Source organism: Lepisma saccharinum, chromosome 11 (assembly GCF_977018435.1).
Source record: "Lepisma saccharinum chromosome 11, izLepSacc3.1, whole genome shotgun sequence".
NCBI classification, from domain to species: Eukaryota; Metazoa; Arthropoda; class Insecta; order Zygentoma; family Lepismatidae; genus Lepisma; species Lepisma saccharinum.
In genome coordinates, this window is record NC_139239.1 from 51664190 (window position 1) to 51689833 (window position 25644).

At 38.4% G+C, this 25644-nt stretch overlaps 1 protein-coding gene across 1 annotated transcript; it reads right to left on the reverse strand.

The window, feature by feature from the left end:
• Positions 1–25634, reverse strand: LOC145995029 (phospholipase B1, membrane-associated-like). The gene is made up of 6 exons (XM_083131562.1): positions 25551–25634; positions 23949–24180; positions 9929–10155; positions 8641–8800; positions 7567–7709; positions 1–318 (listed from the first exon to the last, which is right to left on the reverse strand). Exons 1-6 carry the CDS (start codon positions 25632–25634, stop codon positions 1–3), a joined length of 1164 nt encoding a protein of 387 aa, XP_082987688.1.
• Between the last annotated feature and the right edge of the window lie 10 nt (positions 25635–25644).

Consider the following 25644-nt stretch of genomic DNA (forward strand, 5'->3'; position numbering starts at 1 on the left):
TTAGCTGCATTTCTCACGAACAGCCTGACCTTTAGCACCTGGTACAGCACAAATTTGGTCAACTGCAGAATGAAAACGGTCCATAGAATTTATCAGTGTTTCACTTCTCTCTTCCAGTAATGTTATTGTGTCTGGCAAATTTGAATCATGGGTGGTGATGAATCCTAAGTCGTTTCGCACAACATAATTATTCAAAAGACGCTGTGTTACGCGAATTGATGTTGCATCATCTTCAGATAGGGAATTAATTACTTCAGCCACCTTGGTCGCGTAATATACTGCAGCAGATATCCAAGTACCCCATCTAGTTAGTATTGGCTGTGGAGGCAAAGCAAGTTCAGAGGCTGTTTCTTTAAACAAAAGAACCCGGGATGGTGCTTTGAGGAATATTTTCTTAGCATTGGAAATTAAAAGAGTCAACTTCGGGAAATGAAACACGAATTTCCTCTGCAATTTTCACCCAATTTTAAAGAAAATGCCTAAAATAGGCAATATCTGGCATCGATTAAATAATATAGGCAATATCGTATGAAATAGGCAAAATAGGCAAAATTAAATTGCCTTTAAATGAATCTAATCCCTCCCCCCTGGCCTTCGCAACATTCGTTTTCATCATATCTCTAACAGGAAAGAATAGGCATTTTGCCTAACATCCGGTCTGTACTAATAACATATTGTTACTTTTCACGATTGTTGGATACGTACTTCACTCAAACCCAAATCTTTTTTTATGGATGCAATAATTGAGCACATTGCCACACAACTAGTGGGAAAAAATCGCTATTCCATTGTATTTGGTATGAAAAGTTTCACATCTCCATTACAGACATGCACCGCAACCCTGAGCTCGAGGCAGGAGAAAGGAAATTGAATTGTAAACAGGTTCTACCGTGTTATCACACAGTTTGATTTGCGGAAATGTTCCAAGTTTTCGAGAGCTGCCACAAAGGGCTAGAGGAAATCTAAGTTGGTAGAATAGATAAGATATACGAGGATGCTACAATAATTTAGGGCAGGAGCACTTTAGCGACGTGTGGGTATGCTGACAGTATGCAACGTGGTAGCGTTAAAATGAGGCCGTAGCTGGAAGGAGGCAGACAGTTATTTTTAAACCGGGCGGGGGTTCGCGGGGCACTAGCGTACGCATGTTTTTTTTTCGGAGGGGGCTGGAATTGTAAAGGTGGATAATACATAGCACTTTCGTAATTATCATTTGTAACATCACTTGTAAAAATTGTTCAGAGACAAGAATGGTAATCGGAGGTCAATTTAAGGGAGTTTGCATTCGCCACTTTGATTTTTGCAGAGTTCTTCATTGTTTTCATTTGAAAATTTAGATTGTCTCAACATTTCTGGAGGGGGCTATAGCCCCATCAGCTCCCATCTACAAACGTCAGTGCACAGGGCACCGAAAACGATGTTATGCGTATGTGTGTTCAGTGGCGTGCCCTTGTTTTTCGAAAGGGTGATGTTACATATACTTTTTTTAGTAGACAGCCGCCGTCATTTTCAGATCTCTTCCTGTTCTTATGTTCTCTTTTCTTAGAAATACTGGACCAATGGAGGAGGGGTTAGGACCAGTGGCGTCTCCTGACCCTGAACTTAAGGCGTTGTCAAAGAAGGAATGTTAACCCCTCCCCCTCTCATTTCTGTGACCCAATATTACTCATTTTCTCCGAACATTTTTGGTGTAAATTTAGAAATATTTAGAAAAACATTAAATTACAAATTATTTTAAATGAAGTAACTACTTCATTTAAAATATTAATATTTTTGAAGGGTAAGGACAAGCAAGGACTGTTTAAAGGAGAAAATTAATGTTCAATACTCAATACTTCGCCATACAATTAATTTTTAAAGCAGCAGTTTGCAACCAGAGGGGTTGGTGGAACTTCCATCACCCCTACAAAAATCACCGTTCATTTTCCTTTGGCCGTTCATTGAAAAATCGCTAAAATGCACATTCCAGGTTTTTTCCCTTTCCCTGATCACCTGATTCCCCTTACTCTGCGCTGATCACCGCCTCATAAAATTTGGATTTATTCCCTTCTCTCAGGAATTTTTTTCCCGATCCCCGTGCCGACTTTTCGGGATCCCGCACTCCCGTAAGAATAATAAACATGTTCAACAGTAACATTTATTCACCACATCACACCCGCAAAGCCAGTCTGAAATTTCATAGAGTTCTTTTCGAAAATGTCTCTCAAAACCTTCTCCAGCACCACTTTTTCCTTTAACATATGTTGACATCGTGAGATTCGGACATGGTCGACCATTGTCAATCACTTGTTTCTTCTCTGAATACGAAAGCGAAGAAAAGGAATCATTTAAATAGTTTTGCACAACACTTTCACTATTCTCCATCTTAAAATAATCAAATCACTTCACACCACACGTTTAAAAAATAATGCACAACAATCACGAGCAAAACAACGCGGAACGCGGGGTGAATGAGAGCCAAACCGTTGGGAAGAAATACAACGCCTTGAGAAGCTAACCATGGTGGTGGCTGGCAGGGTGCGCATGCGCGGTCATCCTATGTTTTGGCAGTGGTAAGACGTTGTATTTCCTCTCCAACGCCCTGGCAGTGCGGGACCGATCTGCCTGCCTGACAACCACTGCGCGTTGCGCCGCGTTCGAAAACTACCGGGCGCTCGAAACTGACAATTAAGAAAAATGCTCAAAATCGTAATTTATAAAAGTACAGATACTTTATTCTTTATTTCATTTTCCTTTGGCCGTTGACACACGACTTACACACCCAGAGAAATCGCCACTGGTTAGGACACCCACTAACCCCCTTTGGGCACGCCACTGTGTGCACGTGTATTTTCGTGTGTGGTGTTATATGCATATTTTCCTCTTCTAAAGGTGGGAGTGTGCACACTAATTTAATTACATAGCTGCGTATGTGATCTGACGGTCTGAGTTACACCACAGACAAAGGTAATAGGCAGACATTGATCTCAGGCAGCAAACTTCTGCATTCTTAAAAGAGCGCCTGCAAGAAGTTCGAATACCTTCTGCTTGGAGGCGCCGGCTTTCACTTCTGGTCAAACTCGCAAACAGCAGGGGCCCGTCAAGTATCTGAGCGACGCTCGCTGAGCAAGATTTTAGCTCGTTGAGCAGACGGATCATTTACTTGACGCTGTTTGCTCATTGATCAAAACATCAGTGCCTTTGAATAATCTGTGGTCAATGTGGCTGCGTCGAATTTACAAGATTTCGGTGTTTGAAAAGCTGTTAATTATGGAAATAGAGTAGTTGACGTGAACAAAACTGTCGAAATTTTCATTTTCACACCCTTGCACAACTTTCCAAAACTACGGTATATAATTATTTAATATTTATTATTTGGAATAAACAACACTTTCATTTAATACAATTACATAAACGGAATATTAGATCACGTTCTGTTACTTGAACTTCCTCTGCAATTACGCTATATCGCAAGCCGTTCATCATTAATATAATATTTCCTCCTTGTTTGCCTCGCCTCGCCTCGCCGACATCCTCATGGCCCAGTTTTCCTCTTCTTCCCTTTGCCTCACGAGATCGAAACACAAAAACGTTATATTCTGTGGCTCAAACCTGTAGCGAGCAAGGTTCAAGTTCGCTCAGCGATCAAGTGAGCAGCGCTCGCGGAGCAAGGCCTATTTGGCAGTTAAGTAGCTGAGCGATCATGTTGCTCGCTGAGCGCTCAGATACTTGAGGCGCCCCAGATGGCGCCACTAAATTTCAAGCAACTGGGGGAACGTGACGTCACGGGAGGTACTCCGCGGCATGTGTGCTTGCAAGGAATGGTAAAGCGCTTATCAGATTATCTGTGGATTGATCTTGGAATGTGAGTGGAGGGCAAGGTACGTCGATTGGAAGTCTCCCTGCCTGAGAAAGTTCCTCCATAACTGCGCTTTGTACATTTGTCTGTGGTTACACGCTGGCAAATGAGGATTATTTTATATACGTACAGTCAGCGGCAATAAAAATGGGACACTTAGATCCTCAAATGTTGGCTTCTCAGCAATGTATTATGTGTGTTGCCTAACTCCACGGTAATGAGCAAACTTCAATGCCAACTTTTCAATAGCGAGATTTGCTACAGCCGTAGAGTTAGGCAATACACATAACACACTGCTGAGAAGCCAGTATTTCAGGATCTAGGTGTCCCGTGACCGTACATATTAGTGTAAGAAGGTAAAGCTTTCCACTTGCCTTGCACCACCTGCCATGAGTGCACAGTGAGGTTGTGTAGGTTCTCGCTTTCGGTTGCACCACAGTCAGTGGCGTAGCGCAGTGCCCCTTAGAAAAAAAAATATCGAAAATACTACAACCTATATATATATATCATCGATGACGTCAGAGGGTAACGGACGTACAACAGTTAGCTACTCCCCACCCCCTTTGAAGTGTTTAACAAATTATAAGAAAATTGAGCTACCTTGTCATACTATAGCTAAAAATCAAAAATAATCTGTAACTCGTAACAGGTGTGGACGATGTGGGAAATTTGTCTCAGTTCTTATTTGAATAGGAAAAGACTTCGACCCCTTTGAAAATATTTGGTGAGAAATTACATTTTAAATACCACACATAAAACTAATATTAGTGGTAAAAGTTCATGAATTACCAAATTTTAATGTTTGTGTGGCAATAAAAGAATAGACTGTGCGTCGTGCGAGCAACTGAATCTTCCTACTGGATTCATAACTGTAGACAATTTATACTCTAAAAGATTCCGACAAACGGTACGTATATCTATTTATAAATGTGTGAGATAAGGATATTTTTTTTTCTTATTTTAGGAGATCGCGAGCGAGTAAATTAATACAGCATTTCTAAGGGCCCACAGGTTAAGTTGCTAGGTTCTCTTTTATTGAGCCAGTACGCCGCTGCTTATTATCGCAGACATCGCCTTATATGTTACTGGGAACCCACTCGACCACTTTCCGCAAGAAAATAAATAAATAAAACAGTCGTGAAGTTATTTGTGGTGTCCACTGACTCGTAAATTACAGTAACTCTGTTGATACGTATTCTAGGTTTTCCGATCGGGCGTTTCTATTTTGTGCTCACCTCAGTGAATTTTGAGTTCAAATTTTGTCGTTGTTGACCTACATTTTGTTTATTTAGTATTTTACAAAAATAATCTACACTATCTGTTGAATTTCTGAAATTACATATAATTCTAGGAGCGCAGAGGAAACATTGCCCCCACTCACCTCGGAGGCACCCCTGCATTGCGGGGGTTGCGGGGGCGGCCGCTGCGCCACTGACCACAGTAGAGATGGGGTGATAAACAGCAGGCCCCCTCCACCATCCTGCGCTCTCTTCGCCCCCACACAGGTGAGTCCAGACCGGCTTCATGGAGATCGACGGGAAAATTCCATCCCGGGGAACTAAATACGGCTGGAATGAGTTCCGTAATACCGCGTGAGACGGCACCACCAGGCAGCAGTGGGCAGAGACTCCTATGGCAAAAGTGAGAACTATGTGATGTGGTTCCACAACTGAAAATTCGACCTTTTTTTTTTTTTTTCTAAAAAAGATTTTAGTCATGCAGCACAAAAATTATGATAGACAAAAAGGAGAAAGAAATGATAAAAGAAGAAGAAAGTAAGGGAAAAGAGGGAAAGGAAACGAAGGGGAAAACAAACAACAAGGGAGTGAATAATACATTACTGAGTTTTAAAGTCCACTCTACCTAGGTATATACAGGAAGACTAATCGGAGCTTGACCTACGTTTAAATCCTATGTAGCCTCCACCGTGAATCGAACCCGAGATCCCTTGATTACAAGGAGACGGCGTGACCACTACACCATCAGGGAGGCCCAATGGAGAATGGATAAGGAAGGAGACAGAAAAACTAAAGAAGTGACAATGGATTACAAAAAAGAACACTTTGAAATACATTGAAAATACATGTAAAATACAGGGTGAATAAAGGGAAGAATATACGAAAGGAAAACAAATGAAGGACGTCTATTGGAGAAGGTGAAAGTTGAATGAAGTAAATTATACAATATTCGAGTAGAGGCAGTAAGTTCTTAGCTGGAAAAAAATAACGTAGATAAAAAATTTCATCCAGCACATCCAGGCTCAAGTTTGTGGGATATAATTACTTACGAGGGTCACTATTTACATTTTGAGCCTAACAATGAAAAAACAGGAATTTGGCATTGAAAACTGCTTTATTGTTTTTCGAAGTATTCTCCTTTATGGTCAATACACTTTTCCATTCGTTCGAACCATTTGTCAAAGCAGTTTTTCCAATCTTCTTGAGACACCTCCATAATATGGTTTTTGAACGCATCAACGGCGTCTTCCGCCGACGAAAATCGTTGTCCACGCAAATTATTCTTGACATTCGGGAACAAGAAGAAGTCATTGGGTGCCAAATCAGGACTGTACGGCGGATGACCCATCAATTCGATTTTTTGACTGTTCATAAAGTCGGTTGTTAGACGAGATGTGTGACAGCTGGCGTTGTCTTGATGAAGAATGATCCGACGGCGTTTGTTTGTTTTCCGTATTTGACCGAAGACCTCTGGCAAACAAATTGTTGTGTACCATTCAGAGTTGACCGTTCTACGTTACTCTAAAGGCACAGTTGCCACATTACCAGTTTTCCCGAAAAAACAGGCGACCATTTCTTTCGATGTGCTTCGAGCGTGAACTACTTTTGTTGGATTGGGTTCATCTTGAAACACCCATACAGTCGACTGCTGTTTACGTTCTGGCTCATATGCATATATCCATGATTCGTCACCTGTTACAATCTTATATACGTCTTTTGAAGCACCACGATTGTATTTATTGAGCATTTGTTTGCACCAATTGACGCGAGCGTCTTTGTGAGTTTTTGTCAACTTGTGTGGGATCCAACGAGAACATACCTTTCTCGCAGCTAAATGATCATGTAATATTTTATATATGCTGGTGGAACTAATGCCTATGGTTGCCTCAATCTCACAGTATGTCACATGACGATCTTGCAGTATTAGGTTTTGCACAGCATCAATGTTTTCTTGAACAACAACTGATTTTGGACGACCTTCGTGAATCTCGTCGGTGAGCGAATGGTGGCCACGATTAAATTCGTTATACCAGCGTTTCACAGTGGCAAAGGATGGGGCTTCATCGCCAAATGTGGAAGTAAGTTGATCGATGCACTCTTGTCTTGATAATCCTGGTCGAAAATCGTAAAAAATCATCGCACGAAAATGTTCACGAGTTAATTCCATTTTATTGTTGTCGCGCAATCTTCAAGGCAACATAAACAACACAAATGAAGCTATTGACAAAACATTTGAAGTACGTTATGGTCAATAATGCCAGACGATTCCGTGCAAACGTCAAATCGCGCCTAACTTCAATCAGTGTTGCCAAGGCTCAAAATATAAATTGTGACCCTCGTATTATGCTCGTATTTATTAAGTACTACGTATATAATTTCTATTTGCTTATTGCGTACATAAACCTCAGACGCGGATGAAAATTAGTACGCTTTTTCGAGACCTTGGGTAGGGCTACGTTACCCTAGTTAATTTTCACCGGATCTACATACCAGTTCTTCTTCCACTCGTTGATATTGGCGTGATAGTTCACTAGCTCTGTTCTTCAAACGGCGCGCACATGGACACAGCGTCTCGTGAGCCAGCCTACACACCACTGGGTCGTTTATTTCGTATGCTATTGCGGCAGATACGTCTGGAAGGAGAGGCATTCATTAATCACATTAACTTGGCATTAAAAATCTCAAGACTCCTTTTATGCAGACGTTTTCTGCTGTTGACGGCAAGACGGCAAAGTGATTGTGTTAAACAATTAAATGAACGAGTCATTTTATGCCATGCTTCGTATTCGCTTGCCGATGATTTTTGAAAAACACGAGGTCGTGTTCTAGAAAACGCCAGCGGCCAAAGGTACATACAATTTTGGCTAATGGCAGTGGCGTGCTCAGGATTTTAGAAAGGGGGTAGGGTAACTTTTCTTCTTAGTAGTCAGCCCCCATTTTGCTATCTTTTCCGGTCTCTGACGTCCTTTTTCTTATGAATACGGGCCAAAAGGAGGGGGTTATTACCCCAACCAACCCCCCTTGGGCGCGCCACTGGCTGATGGATCCATAAAACGTGGCAATTTTTGCCGTCGACTGATTCAGACATCAGTGTTGCCAACCGTTCTGTTGGATATCTTGAGTAATCAAGGGGTCCCGGGTTCGATTCCCGGTGGAGGCAAATACTGGTTCGGATCCCACTTTAAACTGTAGGTCCAGTCCCGATTAGCCTTACTGTACAAAAAGTGGACTTGAAACACCAAATCAATTAATCAATGTTGGATTACTTGAGTAAATGTGAGTAAACGTAAAACGTTGATGCAAATATGATTTGATAAATAAAGAAAATAAAGCTTGTTAGGAAAATCTATCACGCAAGTTGTGTGACATCGACAATCGTCATAATTCATGTACACTCTATATACGTACTTACATTCATTTCTCAGCATTGTCTGACAAATTATATACATTCCACATATGATTTTTTGGGGCACGATTGTCTCCGTAATCGACCTAACAGAGAGCAACATGCGAAAATGCATTTGCCTGTCTTCTATCATTGTTTATACAATGTCCATAGCTTACCAACCACCGGTAGAAGATTGACAAATGTCCTAGGAAGGTTCTTTTCCAAGTAGTCGAGGACGTTCCGAAGATGCATTTGGTGATTCTGGGGCGAATTCTTCTCCTCATCCCAACAAATCATGGAACACAGATTGTTGTTTCCGATGTGAATGGTGATTAACTGCGATATAAAGAGTGCCGCAATTGATTATTTTATTAATAATAATGGTTTCTGTAATGTCTTGCATGACATAATAATATTTAAGTAATGCATATCCAAACATTCGAATTTACACTATGGTAACCAAAATAATATCATTGAATTGATCATATATCAGATAGCAGGTAGTCAACCGACAAGAAATGTGTCCAATGAACTCATAAGTGTATTACTTTTGAGATATTGGGGACACACACCCCATAATATACCAGTATCACACATGGGCAGATTGCGTTTTCCCAGAACATGGACGACGGAGCTTTCTTTTTTCCCGCCAAGTACGCCTGTGACTGAACTAGAATTTAGAGAGTTACGTTCTGACATGTTTGAACATTCTAATTTACATCTTTTAAGGTATTGCCTTGTTATTTCACCTGAAAAGCCTTTCTAGCATTTTAAATGTTCTTTTCCACACAACATTTCTAACGAAATTTGTCACCTTAAGCTCAGCCCTTGGTTGGCTTATTTATTGTAAAAGTGTAATAATAATAATAATATCCCGTGGCCCAACAGCCCTTGAAGGCCAGGGCCAACATACCGACCGGCGACCTCACTCCCATATTCCTCAGCAGAGGTGGGAGGTCATCCAACCAGTTACGAGTGACGTGTGGTCAGCACGACGAACCCACAGTCGTTGTTGTAGGTTTCCATGACCGGGTTACACTACTCATTCGTAGCTCCCCAATTTCCTCACGATGGTCCCATAGACAGGCCGAAATATCAAGAGAAAAGTTGCCCAAGGAGACTCGAACCTGCGCGCGTCCCGTATTTATGACGCTTTAGACCTCACGGGCACGGTGCGGGACATTGTAAAAGTGTGGTATTACAAAAATTAATCTTGACGTAACCGGACAACATTCCTGGTATTAATCCGGCACTAGCGTTGTACGTACACCATCTCTGGTGTCTCGTTAAACCATTGCTTTTTTCAAGCAACGTAAACTAGGGAGAACTACCACACTCGAATTACCTAACTATCTGCAGCAGATATTTAAAGAGGGTTTGGAAGGCCCTGTCATTGTGGTATCTTTTTGTTTTATTAAAAATACGAATCAGAAAAGAAAGTACTGAATATATGATTTACTTTACCTTCCAATGATTATAAAAATCAATGTCAGCATTATTTTGGATCCTGTGTACGAGAACTCTGGTAAGTTCCAAAGCGTCTCTGTCGGTCATGACAGACTTCAACACATTTAGTTGTTGCGTCTTCTCTGTGAACACTTTTGTGGTTGTCGAATATCCCGTCAGCATTGGATTGAGCACTTTCAGAATGTTGGGAAGGGTTAGGTATTCTCTCCACGTTTTGGATCCCCCTGAAAGAACAAACGAGATCAAGGTTTTTGTTAAATGCATTTCTAGGAGATATATTCCTTGGACAGTTATTATTTTTTATTGTTTCTTAAACCCATTTGTAGGGTTTGTATTCCTTGGGAGTACAAAATTTCCGACTTTGATTTTATGTGAGTTTGTTTCATACTTGATTTCTTTCTTTCAACTTTTTCAAATTTGTAAAAGATAATTTTTACTCACATTTCCATATTTAGCCATCTTGGAGTTATCACTACATTCACGTTAAATAATTAACAGTATACTTCTTGTTGTGCACTCACCCATAAGATATGAACATCCAAATTGTTGTCACCATATTCTTCACTTTGTTTTATCATAAACCAAAATGAAGAACATGGCAACTAACAATTTGAAAACGGAAAAACTGAACTTACAGATTTATTTAATGAGAGGGATTCAGCTAGTATTACCAGGAGAGATAGAGCCTTGTGTTGTATTGCATTTGTTAGAGTTGATTATTCTATACGAATATTGATTTTCAAATGTTTACTTTCATTATTTAAATATTAGTATATAGTAGTATGATTTGTGGTATTATAAACTCACTTATAGCGTAGAAATGAAGAGGTTATTTGATTGAACAATCCGATTTGGCTATACTTAAAACAATGCCAAGAGGGGCTTATACCCCAATTCTTCAAGTGTGATATGCTCTTAATTTAAGAATTTTGAATCCTAGTGTAGAAAAGAAGAAGCCTCAACAGACAGATTTGCCTACACTTAAAACTATGCCAAGTTCCCATATGATCTTATTGTTTACAGTGTGTTTTTCTGTCAAAATCCCAGGAATCTTGAATTCTAGTGTAGAAATGATGAGCCCCCCCTCAGATTGATTCTGCCATGTATATATTGATATAAAGCTCATAGCTCCTGGGTTCTGAGACCCAGTAGAGTGTGGTGCATAGCTCCATGGTTTTTATTGCCTTGTAATCAAGAGGCTTCTGGGTTTGAGTCCTGATATAATGTGAAGCCTCCCCTGATTGCAAAGTGTTAATATTGTTGCCTTGTAAACAAGAGCTCTGGGTTTGAGTTCTGATAAAATATGTAAGATTGAAATACATGTGGCAAAATAATATCTCCACATGTGAGATTTTGAGAATAATTACTGCTAGTTGATATACAACTGATAGCTCCCAGATCTGAAACCTGGTAAAGTGTGTTGTACAACAGCATAATAGAGCAAAATTATTTTATATTGGGGATCACCAGAGCCTAGTTACTGCTGTTGTCTGGGTATAAAAGCACCAGCTCAGCCACTAACTGCTGTTATAATTGTTTTGGCATAGTTCTGTTTTTTTTTTTGGACCAATAAATTTTATATAAACAAACAACAAAAATGCCAAATCAAAAATATTGCAATCAGTGTAATAAAAATATATCTAGTTCTAATTGGTCTAGACACCGGCATATTTGTGACCCTAAGAAATGCAGAAAGGCCACAAAAATGTGTCCAAGATGCCATAAAATATTAAGCAAGGCTTATTACAAATGGCATAAGTGTAATTCTTATGTACAGTCATCAATATTGCCCCCTCAACCATCTACATCTGGTCTGAAAAGGAAGCATGAAACACCTGTTAATGCTGGACCAGCAAAGCAGCCACGCTATGCACCACCTATCCATAGCAGTTTTAATGGCCAACTTAGGGATCACCGGTTTGTATCAGAGCCAAAATGTGACATTAAGAATTTTTTGAACAGAATAAATCCAGATGTGCAGGCAATTCTAAATGCACAAAATGGCTCTTATAAGCTGTCCCTCAAATTGTTTACACAATATAAGAAGCCAAATGGCACAAAATTTACACAGCCCCACATAACAGAAACTGTACCGGTATATTCAAATGCAAATTCAGACAAAATAATAAGCAGTTTGATAGATCAATTGAATATTAAACACTCTGAATTTGCAGCAAAAGAGTCTGGATGGAGCCTATGCGGTTCTCCACACAAGTTATATATTAATATTTCTGAATTCAGCCCGTTACAAGGTTCTACATATCTGCCATTACCTGACAATATTAAAAACAAAAGAGCCGTGGTTAATATAGAAAATACCGACCAGAAATGCTTTTTGTGGTGTATTTTAGCTGCTTTGTTTCCACTTTCAAGGAATCCTGAGAGAATAACTTTTTATAAACATGAAAATGATTTTGATGAGGAAATGGAGGGTTTAGAATATCCAATGTCTGTTCAGAATATTGATAAATTTGAAAAAAAGGCCAGGGATATTAATGGTAAACAATTATCTATTAATGTATTTATTTGTTCCACTGGTCGTGGCAATTGCTTGATAGCACCTCTCAAAATCAGTACATTTGATGATGATTCTGCTGTTCCGATTGATCTGCTCTTAATTGAAGAGGATGATACACGCCATTATACTCTGATACATAATCTTGAAGCTTTAGTCAGAACACAACTAGACAAATCCAATACAATATTCAAGTTGTGCAGAAGATGTTTGTCTGTATTTGATGGTAGAAAAATGGTGAATGGTGTTTGTGAAGAGAATGCAGAAATTGCTAAAAACAAGTTAATTGAGCATCTGAAATACTGTGGCAACCATAAACCTGTTCATATGGTTATGCCTAATCCAAGTGAAAATGCCAAATTCAAAAAATTTGAAGCCCTGTTGGAACACCCAGCATATATAGTCTGTGATTTTGAATCAAATCTCAAACCTCTTGCATTCTGTAGCCCAGATCCTGATGAATCTTCAAGTACATCATACCAGCTACATGAACCTTCTAGCTTTTGTTATGTTGTTGTACGGGATGGTGTAGCTAGTGAACCACACTTATACATGGGACCAAATGCTATCAAAGAATTTGCACATAGAATAGAAAATGAATGCCATAACATAGCATCTATTATCTTATTAAAATCAAAACCCATGTTGCCTTTAACAGAGGATCAGATTGAAGATTTCAACAATGCAGAAAAATGCCCGGTATGTGATTCTGAATTTTCAGATATAAATATCAAGGTGAAACACCATTCTCATACAGATGGTAAATTCTTAATGGCCCTGTGTAATAGCTGTAATATTAAGATCCAGAGACCAAAATTTATCCCTATATTTTGCCATGGTGCATCCAATTATGATTTTCATCATTTGATCAGGTACGAGGGGTTTGACAAGCAGAATTTAAATATTTTAGCTGAAAATAATGAGAAATATATTGCTATTAGCAAAATAATTAAAGTTAATGGTGTTCCTATTCACTTAAGATTTCTTGATTCATACAGAATTTTATCGGCTAGCCTGGCTACACTGGCCACTCAATTATCTGATGATCAATTCAAAATCACATGTGCTTTGTTTCCAAATCAGGACCTGAAATTAATTAGGCGGAAGGGTGTATATCCATATGATTATGTTACAGATTTTTCTAAATTTGATGAGTGTTCTCTGCCACCACAACAAGAGTTTTACAGCAAAATCAGAGGATCTGGAATCACTGATGAAGATTATCACCATGCCCAATTGATGTGGAACAATTTAAAATGCCAGACATTTGGTGATTATCACAAGGCTTATTTAAAACTTGATGTGACCCTCTTAGCTGATATACTGCAGGCATTCAGAAAATCTTCCATGCAAAATTATAAGCTGGATCCAATGTATTTTTACAGTGCTCCGGGCCTAGCATGGTCTGCAATGTTTTTAAACACTAAAATGCAATTGGATCTGATCCAGGATCAAGATATGTATCTGTTCATGGAACAATGTATAAGAGGGGGCATGGTGCAATGTTCTCAGAGATATGCCAGAGCAAATAACAAATATATTCCCGATTATGATCCAGCACTGCCATCAAATTATATACTGTATGTAGATGCCAATAGCCTCTATGGTTATGCTATGATGAAAAAACTGCCATATGCAGGGCTTGAGTGGGTTGAAGATTTCAACATTGAAGATCTTAATGATTTTGATGACAGTAACTATGGCCTGTTCTTAGAGGTTGATCTGACAATTCCTGATGATTTACACAACACATTTTCTGATCTGCCCCCAATTCCCGAGGTTAAGTGTTCACCTGGCTCTAAACAGAAGAAATTGATGATGACTCTAGAGCCGAAACAGGATTATGTCATATATTACAAAAACCTCCAGTTCCTGATGAATCATGGTGTTCAAGTGACCAAAATTGGCAAAGTCTTAAGGTTCAGGCACTCAAGATGGTTGAAGCCATATATTGATACAAACACAGAGCTTCGAACATCTGCAATGAGCCAATTTGATAAGACCTTGTTTAAATTGATGGTCAATTCAGTGTATGGCAAAACAATTGAAAATGTCAGAAAACATATTGATGTTAAAATAATTACTGACCCCAGCCGGAGCAAAAAATTGATTGCAAAGCCCAACTTCAATTACAGAAGAATTTATGATGAGAATATGGCACTTTTCAACATGAAAAAAACAAAGATTAAGTTTGATAAGCCTATTTATGTAGGGGCTGTGATATTGGAATTGGCCAAATTACACATGTTAAAATTGTATTATAATGTGTTGAAGCCCTTTTATAAGGATCGTGTAAAACTGATGTACATGGACACAGATAGTTTTGTTCTTGATATTCAAACAGAAGATGTTTATCAAGATATAACACAGCCTGAATTGTTTAAATATTTTGATACCACTGAACATTCAAAAATTAAACACCACAACAAAAAGGTGCGTGGCAAGTTAAAAGATGAGACACTTGGTGATGTTATTGTGGCATTTGCTGGGTTAAGAGCCAAGATGTACAGTTTTGAAACATGTAGTGGCGCTGTTGCCAAAAAGGCCAAGGGCATTGGCAGAGTGACTGTAGACAAAGAGCTTGAATTTGAAGATTACAAAAATTGCCTCAAATCATGTAGCACAATCAGAACATCAGAAAATAGAATTCAGAGTGTGGATCACTTGTTGACTACAAATATTGTAAGAAAAGTGGCTCTGGACCCACATGATGATAAGAGATGCATTTTATCATGTGGCATACATACTCTACCATGGGGTCATTGTGATTTGAAAAGTGGTAATCAATGCCCAATTACAGAGCATGATTTGAAATATATATGCTGTCCCCTGCACAATTTTATTACCAGTTTTTTGTTGGGGGCACACTGAGACCAATCAAGATCAAATATTGGCTACAACCACAGGCACACCACTACCCCACCTTATCAATAACAAATGCTGACAACAAACCAAAAATCACCAGTGTAGAGTTAGAGGATTTTACAGATCCCAAAACATTAGAAACATCTTATGCTGAAGATGATGGCTCTCTGGAATTTCATATACAAATAGGAGACAAATTATATTTAGAAAATCCTGTAGTATCAGCTGCTGAACACCCCATAGTTGCAATATTCTTGTTTTCATATTATGTCTAGACAAATTATTGTTGATGAATTACACAGACAAGCCAGACATAATTATAAGAGACTGCCAGTAGTCACAAAAGGCATAGATGATTTATGGCAGTGCGACTTGATTGAGATGGCAAGTGGACAGCTGAAAAACTTAGACAAAATCAACAAGGGCTGCAAGTATCTACTCAATGTAATAGACACATTTTCAAAATTTGCCTGGGCTGTGCCACGCAAATCCAAGACTGGAAAATGTGTTACAGAAGCCTTCAGGACAATCATCAATCAGAGTGGAAGATCACCGCGCTATTTGCAAACAGATAATGGCAAAGAATTTTATAATTCTGTGTTCCAACAATTTATTAAAAGCCAGTCAATACAACATTATTCGAGTTACAGTGATCTCAAAGCCTCAATTGTAGAGAGATTCAACAAAACCCTAAAAAATCTTATGTATAAACAATTTACACTTCAAGGTAATTATAAATGGCTTAATATTCTTCCAGAACTTCTACATAAATATAACAACTCGGTCCATATCACAATCAACATGAAACCCTCTGAAGTAACTTCATCTGATGAGCAAAAATTGATCAGGACTGTTTATTATCCTAGATACCAGCCAACAACAAGAAAGGCCAAATACAAGGTGGGTGATCAAGTAAGAATCAGCAAATATAAGCACTTATTCAAAAGAGGTTTTACAAGAAACTGGAGCACTGAATTATTTACAGTGGTTCAAGTTAAACCTGGGACCCTTAACACATATATAATAAAAGATCACCGAGGAGAAATTCTCAAAGGCCGGTTCTATGAAGAAGAACTCAGCAAAACTAAACAGCCTGACACATATCTCATAGAAAAAATCATCCGCAGAAAAGGCAACAAGTTATTTGTCAAATGGCTAGGACTTCCAGAACACAGCTGGATCGATGCAGACAAAGTGATAATATGAGCACCTGGGATGTTATAAAAAGGCTGCCAGAACCTGAACAGCAGATTAAGAGAAATGACAAGTTGCTGCCTGATAATATTAGATGTCTTATTGTTGGGCCATCAGCTTGTGGTAAAACTACACTAATGATTGATAATTTTTTATTGGCACCCAACTGGTTAGACTGGAAAAACAAGCACTTGTATGTCTTCTCTAAGAGCTTGGAACAATTAAAATATCAGCAGCTGATGAAGCTATATGATGGATTGGATATAGCCACTTTTGAACCAGATGTTAAGCCACTTCATGAATGTCTCGATAATTCTGTTGTTGTGTTTGATGACATTATACTGGATAATCAAAACAAGGTTAGAAATTTCTTTACACAGGGCCGACACAAAAACATTGATTGCTTCTACCTGGCACAGACTTTTTCTAAAATACCGAAGCAGCTGATCCGAGACAACAGCAATTTTATATGTGTGTTTCATCAAGATCATACCAACCTCAAACACATACATGATGGATATGTAGGTGGGGACTTGAGCTACAATAATTTTTCCAAGTTTTGCAGTAGGTGCTGGAACCAGGACAGTTATGGGTTTGTCACAATTGATATGACAAGAAAACCCAATAGTGGTAAATATAGAAATAAAATTAACAATTTTCTAGACATTAAACATATATAAATAACCATGAAAAGGCCAATCATTGATGATCTTAAATTAAGAGATTATCTTGTAAAAAGATTTAAGGGATGGAAATCACAGAACCGAGGAATTTATGAACAACACAAACAAACAGAACAGCCTATTATTGATGCTATTAGTGAATTAGGTAAAAATATCAAAACTGTTACAGAGCAAAATCAAAATTTGATCACAGAGCTTGTACCTGTAGCTGCAAGGAACATATTAGATTATCCAACCACCCCACTTTCCAGTATTCATACACCTAGTCCTGTTGCTCCTCGAAGAATTGAAGCTAGTCAGGATCCTATTGAATTGGGTCTTCTTGCTCAGAAATATTTAAGCACACCTAAAGACAACAAAGATGAGGTCTTTGGCTTATATGCGGACACAGAGCGTGATGGTAGCATCATACATAGAATTGGCAATTTCAGAGTAACATTTATGGGAGATGATCTCATTGTATATTCAGAATCTCATCTTGGAGAAAGAGGTGCTTTTGTTAAATATCCCGGCACACCTGGATTGTGGGAACTGATGACTAGGAAATGGCCTGGCAGCTATACAGATCAAGACTATGAGCATTACAAAGAAATATTAATAAAATCAGATGCTCTATACCAGAACAATGATCCCACACAAAAAAGAGTCAAGTCTAGCAGTGGAGCAAAATACAACAATTTAATAAAGCCCATATGGTCACAAATTAAGACTGGCAGTGGAATCAAACAATACAACACCCTGCCTAAAGAATTTGTCTGGGTTGATGATGTCAGGAAACTTGTAGATAGGTTATTGGTGATAGCTGGGAGGAAAATGCTGGCAACCACAATTTTTACAATGAAAAGGTTGGAATTATGGACATGATAAGCACAAAATTGTCTAATTTTATAGTGAATGACACTAAGGGGATTGGATATCTTATAAAAATTATTAATACTCTACCACCTAAATTTTGGAATATTTCTGAGGGTCGGGGGTTGGTTAATGACATTATAAACAAGCTGCCATTTGAACTACATATTCCAGGCTATCAGTATTGTGGTCCAGGCACAAAATTGGATCATAGATTAAACAGAGGGGACCCTGGTGTTAATCCCCTAGATGCTGCTTGTAGAGACCATGACATAGCATACAACACACATTCTGATCTTGACAAGAGACATGTTGCAGACAAGAAATTAGAAGAGGCTGCATTTGGTAGATTTGTAAGCAAAGATGCTTCTTTGAGTGAGAGAATAGCAGCATTGGGAACCACCATAGCTATGAACACCAAACAAAAACTGGGGTGGGGGCTGTGAATATGTATATAATAAACCTAGAATGAAGGCCAAGGGTGTTATGTATCAAATACCTTATGCAGGTCTTAAATCTCTTAAAACTATTGATAGTCTTTTAACCAAAAAGCAGCGCAAGAAAAAAAATCTTGTATTGCCAAGGGCCATGGTATGAAATTGTTGCTTAGTACCCCCCAATTAAAAAAATTACAGCCATCCAGCAAAAAATCACATGTGGGTGGATTCATATTTACTATCCCGGCCATCTTAGCAGCACTTGGGGCTGTTGGGAGCTTGGCTGGGGGATCAGCTGCCATAGCAAAAACAGTAATAGATGCCAAGAAAAATAGGGCAGAATTAGATGAATTGAAGCGCCATAACCTGGCCATGGAGAAACAAGGCAAAGGTGTTAAGAGAGCCATGAATAAGTTTAAAAAAAAACAAGAGCCGCTTACAAACCAAGATATTGAAGCTTTAATCAAGCCACTGGGCATCAAAAATTTTAGAGGTGTGTACATGTCTGATTCTTTGCCAGAACAACCACTCAACAAAGAGTGTGGCATTGATAATTTGGATAAGTACAAAAATCAGGGCACTCACTGGATTTGTTATCTTAAATATTTAAACAATGAGGCATTTGTGTTTGATTCATTTGGAGGTGTTCCACCTGAAAATTTAATAAAATATCTAAAATCAGCTAATCTTTATTACAATAATGCCCGTGTTCAAAATTTCAAAGATGTTAATTGTGGACATTTGTGTTTATCTGTTCTTAGATATATGTCTCAAATAAATAAACCATCAATTGAAAATTTTCAAAAAGCCTTGTGGTATTTAAAACATCATGGGGGTATTCCATCTCACCAGCCAAAATTCAATATTGAAACTTAGATTACATGATGATATAGTGTATCCCAAAACAATAGCTCTCAGAGCATTTTATGGCATGTACTTGATCCCTAATATTACACACCACAACAACAAAATTGCAGTAGGGGATCAAAAAATTGTCATCACTCCAGGGCAATATAATCTGTCCACTCTAAATGCTCAATTACCCAGAGGTATAGTATTAACTCAAAATTCTGTCACTCACAGAGTAGAGATTGTATCTGCTACAGAAACAGTGGATCTGGGTACTATAGGAGAGCTGTTAGGCTTTGAGAACAACACAAAACTTGAACCGGCCATCAAACACACTGCTATTAATATACCTAAATTCTTAGCCATAGAGACTCTGAATATTCACTGTAATGTGGCCGAGGGTATGATCACCAAATCAAATGGCATAGGCACTCACAAACAAACTGGCATCATTGCAACATTCAAACCTAATTCTGAATTTATGGAGCCCATCATCTACAATCCATCCCCAACATTATATTTTCCTGTGTGCCATAATAGAATAGATAACATTGAATTGATGGTCACTAATGAAAAAGAAGAATTAGTTGATTTTGCTGGAGCCACAACAACTGCAATCATAGAGATTAATATTTAAATAAAATACATACAAAAAAAAATGGAAAATATTGAGAGTTATGAGCCACAATCATTCCCCCCAAGCAGGAGAACATTTGCAAATTTAAATCAACCCAACACAGAGATTGAGGTTGATCTTGATGTAGGGGATGGCTTTATACACCCCCACAGAGCAGATCTATACATCAAATTTGATGTTGTAAAGCTCGATGGTACAGATTATCCGGCAAATTCAAATATAAGATTGGTGGACAATTTTGTGCCGCATCTGTTCTCTGAAATTGAGATCAGAAAGCATGGTGTTGTTATAAACAGAGTAGATTATCCCGGCATTACCTCCACAGCTTTGGTCACACTAAAATTATCCAAAACCGAGGCTTCTTACTACAAAATAGGTGGATTTGAGGCTGGTGATAAAATTATATCTAAGAGCCACACAGTGCTGTTCCCTTTGCGCCTGTTGCCAGGATTCTTCTCAGATTACAAAGATATTATGTGGAAGGGTGGTTTAAGAATTACATTTAGAAGAGCTGCAAATGATAATAATGCTTTGATGAGGTACAGTACATTAAACTCTACAGGGGAAGCTCTGCCCAATACCCTACCTGATGAAGGCAAATGCATTATTCAGACTATGGAGCTAAGAATCCCAGTTGTTGAATATGAAGCCAGTTATGCTCTTAAATACAAAGCAGATATTCTAAAAAATCCACAAGTACCTTTACAATTTTATACATATCAATGTGTACAGAAGCCTGCCGCTGGTACTTATTATGAGTTTGATGCTACAAATTCATTCTCCAGTATACAATATGACATAATAATAATATGTCTGACAAATTTACAATTCATGATGGGTTAAAACAAGGAGATGCATTATCTCCATTGCTCTTTAATTTTGCCTTAGAATATGCTGTAAGGAAGGTAAAAGAAACTAAAGAAGGACTAAAATTAAATGGTGTGACTCAGTTGTTAGCATATGCAGATGATGTAGACTTACTGGGGGATGATGTGAATACAATTAAGAATAATGCTAAAATATTTTTCAAAACTGCTAAAGAGATAGGTTTGGAAGTTAACAAAGAGAAAACTAAATATATGCTTACAGGCCGAAACCAAGTGTTAGGTAATAATCAAAATCTAATTATTGATAACAACTCGTTTGAACCAGTTTCCAAATTCAAATACTTAGGAGTAATATTAACAAATGAAAATTATATTAAAGAGGAAATAAAAAGTAGGCTTAATTCAGGAAATGCATGTTACTTCTCTCTTCATAAACTTTTGTCTTCTCGTTTAATATCTAAGAAACTAAAAGTTAAAATATACAAAACAGTAATTTTGCCTGTAGTATTATATGGGTGTGAAACTTGGTCCCTTACATTGAAAGAGGAAGATAAATTGAGAGTATTTGAAAATAAAATCCTTAGGAAAATATTTGGACCTAAAAGGGATGAGGAGACAGGTGAGTGGAGAAGGTTACATAATTTAGAACTACATAATTTGTATTCATGTCCAGATATTATTAGAATAATTAAATCAAGAAGACTTAGGTGGGCAGGACATGTGGCACGAATGGGAGAGGAAAGAGGAGTTTACAGGATTCTTGTTGGGAAACCAGATGGTAAGAGACCTGTAGGAAGGCCAAGACGAAGATGGAGGGACAACGTTGAGATGGACCTAAAGGAAATCGGTAGGGATGGAAAAGAGTATATAGATCTTGCTCAAGATAGGGACAGATGGAAGGCCTGTGTTGCTGCAGCCATGAACCTTCGGGTTTAAGAAGGCTAGAGAGTTAGTTAGTTAGTTTTACAATATGACATGCCGGATTTTGTGGTGGTACTGTTTCAGACTGGAAGACACAATAATCAGGAAAAAAATTCAAGTAGATTTGATAACTGCAACATCAAGAACATATATCTTAAAAATGGCAGAAATGAGGTATTCCCTAGAGAAAATTATAATTTAGACATGTCCAAGGATGATTTCCTTAAATTATATGAAGCATTTACAGCATACAAAAGGGTCACTACTGGCAATACTGACATGTATTACACACCAGATGAATTCAAAGCACAGAGACCCATGTTTGTCATCAACACTTCCAAAAGAAAACAAGTTGTGGTTAATGACAGGACAAACATTAAAATTATCTGTGAATTCCACGATACACTCCCCGATGACACCATATGTAGTGTTATTCTCATAGGTGAAAAATCATATGTTTATGATGTAAGAAATGAGAGAGTCACAGAGCAATTCTAGAGGGCCGACTCAAACACACAGCACTTCTGCTTTTTGCAGGAAAGCTCAAATACAGCACTTCTGTTTTTTGCAGGAAAGCTCAAACACAGAAATATGCAATGAATATTCTGTAAGTTACACACTCTACCAGGTTTCAAACCTGGGGGGAGCCTCTTGATTATAAAACATATAAGCCATGGAACTATGTCTACAGCACTTCTGCTTTTTGCAGGAAAGCTGAAATACAGCACTTCTGCTTTTTGCAGGAAAGCTCAAATACAGCACTTCTGCTTTTTGCAGGAAAGCTCAAATACAACACTTCTGCTTTTTGCAGGAAAGCTCAAATACAGCACTTCTGCTTTTTGCAGGAAAGCTCAAATACAACACTTCTGCTTTTTGCAGGAAAGCTCAAATACAGCACTTCTGCTTTTTGCAGGAAAGCTCAAATACAGCACTTCTGCTTTTTGCAGGAAAGCTCAAACACAGAAATATGCAATGAATATTCTGTAAGTCTCTCTCGGGTTTATATTATCACAGCAAGGCCAATTCAGGCTTGTCTTGTTGTCATGCAAAAGGCCAATATTCTCTTTACTAAGAATTTCCCTTTGAGTTAATGACATGGATGGCATGCAATTTTCCCTGAAAGGGCACAGTGTAGATTATATTTCTTGCATGCCAGCAGATATAATCTCCCAGGCGTGCATAATTTATTGCTGGCCGGGACATGGAATTGATCAAAGATTAGAAAGAACATGCAAGCAATTTGCACGCCTGCCCCTTGTCCTAATGTATTGATCTCTAAGTTGAAAAGCATGAGAATATAAATATTTTTGGTTTAGTAATCAAGAAGCTTCTGTGTTTGAGTCGGCCCTCTAGAATCAATCTGAGGGGGGGCTCATCATTTCTACACTAGAATTCAAGATTCCTGGGATTTTGACAGAAAAACACACTGTAAACAATAAGATCATATGGGAACTTGGCATAGTTTTAAGTGTAGGCAAATCTGTATGTTGAGGCTTCTTCTTTTCTACACTAGGATTCAAAATTCTTAAATTAAGAGCATATCACACTTGAAGAATTGGGGTATAAGCCCCTCTTGGCATTGTTTTAAGTATAGCCAAATCGGATTGTTCAATCAAATAACCTCTTCATTTCTACGCTATAAGTGAGTTTATAATACCACAAATCATACTACTGTATATATATCGTCACATTGATAGAAAAACTTGTGCTAAATTGATGACGAATACTCAAACAGTATATTGTTAAAATTTCATCTTTTCTCTCTCAAAAATAGTATTTGCTGAGTGGTCCCGCGAGGATGACAAAAGAAGTCGTATCTCCTTGTTTTGTAAAAAAAGAAAAAAAAAAGGAGAATGAACAGAAGTGACGGAAGGAAATAGAAAGTTCTTTTAGTAGGAAGACAATAAATCCAATTCACATACGTAAAATACAATTTTATTTTATTAGTGCTTGTTGGCTCTAAAATACCCAAAAAGTTTACATGTATGATTCATATGAACATTTATAAAAATAGAAAAAAACATTGGCTCTAAAATATGCAAGAAGTTTACGTATGATTCACATATGCATTTATAAAAAAAACACGTTTAAAATATGCATTTGCATATGCAATATGCAAAATGCGTAACTATCCGGGCCCTAATAAGATAAATTCTTATGGCATGGTTACTTCTAACAGGCTAAACATTTGACGTTTGTTGATTGAAAGTGACTCACCTGGGAGTAGAATACATTACCTACGGCGAAGGAGACTCCTGTGTACTCGTAGAGATTGGAGAGGGGAAAGAGGGTCCCCAAGGCGCTGCTTCCTGCGATCACGCTGTCCCCTATTCCTCCAACGACGCCCACGTCCCCTGGGCGGAGGCGGTGGACGCTCGTGGGAACATCTGGAGGCACCGTGACGTCACATGGGAACGGATAAGCATCAGCAATTCGCTTCTGCAGCCTGTTCAGCCTGTATCTGCTTCCCTGTAAACAACGTGAAGGGAAGAAACATGGTATGTACTGGACGTTTCTCCAAGCCATATCTGAAAAGTTCATTTTATACGATATGGAATTTTGTATACATGCACATGTAGGCTAATCAGGACCGGACATACAGTTTAAAAATGACATTCCCGATCTGGACCATCTCCTGGAAAGGATAACTACTGCAACCGATTCTCTGGTTCCTCACATTTTGAAGAGATACGTTGAGATTTAATGGCCATCCTGATATATTACTGTTAGTTTCACTAAGGACTTCGTCTATTTTACCTACGGAAGCACCACGAAAACTCGCCTTAGCCTTCTGATTGTCACTAATTGACAACAATTACATGTGATTTACACTCCCCTAATCCGTCGTCGCCTTGTAACTTACGGATCCCGGTGGAGGCATATAGTGGTTCGGTCGCATCCCACTTTAAACTGTCGGTCCAGTCCCAATTAGCCTACTTGCGCATAGGCTAAAGTGGGCCCAAACTCAAACGCTTTCTTATTCATTTCCATAGAACTTAACATGCAAAAAACATTTAAGGTACTGTATGACCTGTCAATTCCTCATTTCCGCCAAATGCTTTAGGCTATCTTGTTCTCTTTTGTTTTCCACTGTTCTTTTCCATGTTTATGTTGCTTCTTCTTGTTTTTCTCTGCACTTGACTCTTATCTAAGAGACGCTATCAGAGGCGATTCCCATCGTGGTATAGTGAAGAGACGAAACTTACGCTGGAAAACAAAAATAATGCGTGGATCCTGTGGAAACAAGTCCCAAACGTTCACGGAACACTTTTACTCAATTAAGGAAGCATAGCAAAAACTTAATGCAAAGAGACTATAATAATTACATTCAAACTGTGACGGAAAGTGCTGCTAAAAACCCCAAAATGTTGTGGACGCTAATTAACTCACGCCGACAACACGACCGTATTCCCGTTCAAGTCTCCTGGAACGGTAAGTCTGCTACAAAGAAGGAGCGCACATCACTTTGTAACTCGTATTTTCACCGCAACTTTACAAATAATACCTCTACCGCACTGCCTGAAGTAAAGCCCATCATTCCTTACACACTCTCTAAAATCTCAACTAACTGCAATGAAGTCCATGGATTATTAAAATCTTTTTCATGTTCTAAAGCTAAAGCTCCTAATGATATCCCTGACATATTTCTACAATGATTAGCCCATATTCTATCCAAACCAATCAGCATAATCTTTAACAAATGTTTTTTCCGAGGGCGTGTTTCCTCTTGCATGGAAGCAAGCAAATATACGAGGGGGTATCAAAAAGTTGTGATCATCAAAATGAAATAACTACCTCCAAAACTTGATGTTATGTTGTGGTAATTAAGACTTCTCTACGTAGTCACCTTCCAAATTCACACATTTCTCCCAGCGTTTCTGAACTCTCCGTAGGCCTTCATTGTAGAAGTCCGCAGATTTCATTTAGAACCAC

Coding starts and splice junctions, on each gene's coding strand:
- LOC145995029 (XM_083131562.1), bottom strand. CDS start 25,634: ATGAAATCTGCGGACTTCTACAATGAAGGCCTACGGAGAGTTCAGAAA. Junction 10,156..23,948: donor AGGAGTCTCCTTCGCCGTAG/GTAATGTATTCT, acceptor TTGTTCTTTCAG/GGGGATCCAAAACGTGGAGA. Junction 7,710..8,640: donor CAATCTTCTACCGGTGGTTG/GTAAGCTATGGA, acceptor CTCTCCTTCCAG/ACGTATCTGCCGCAATAGCA.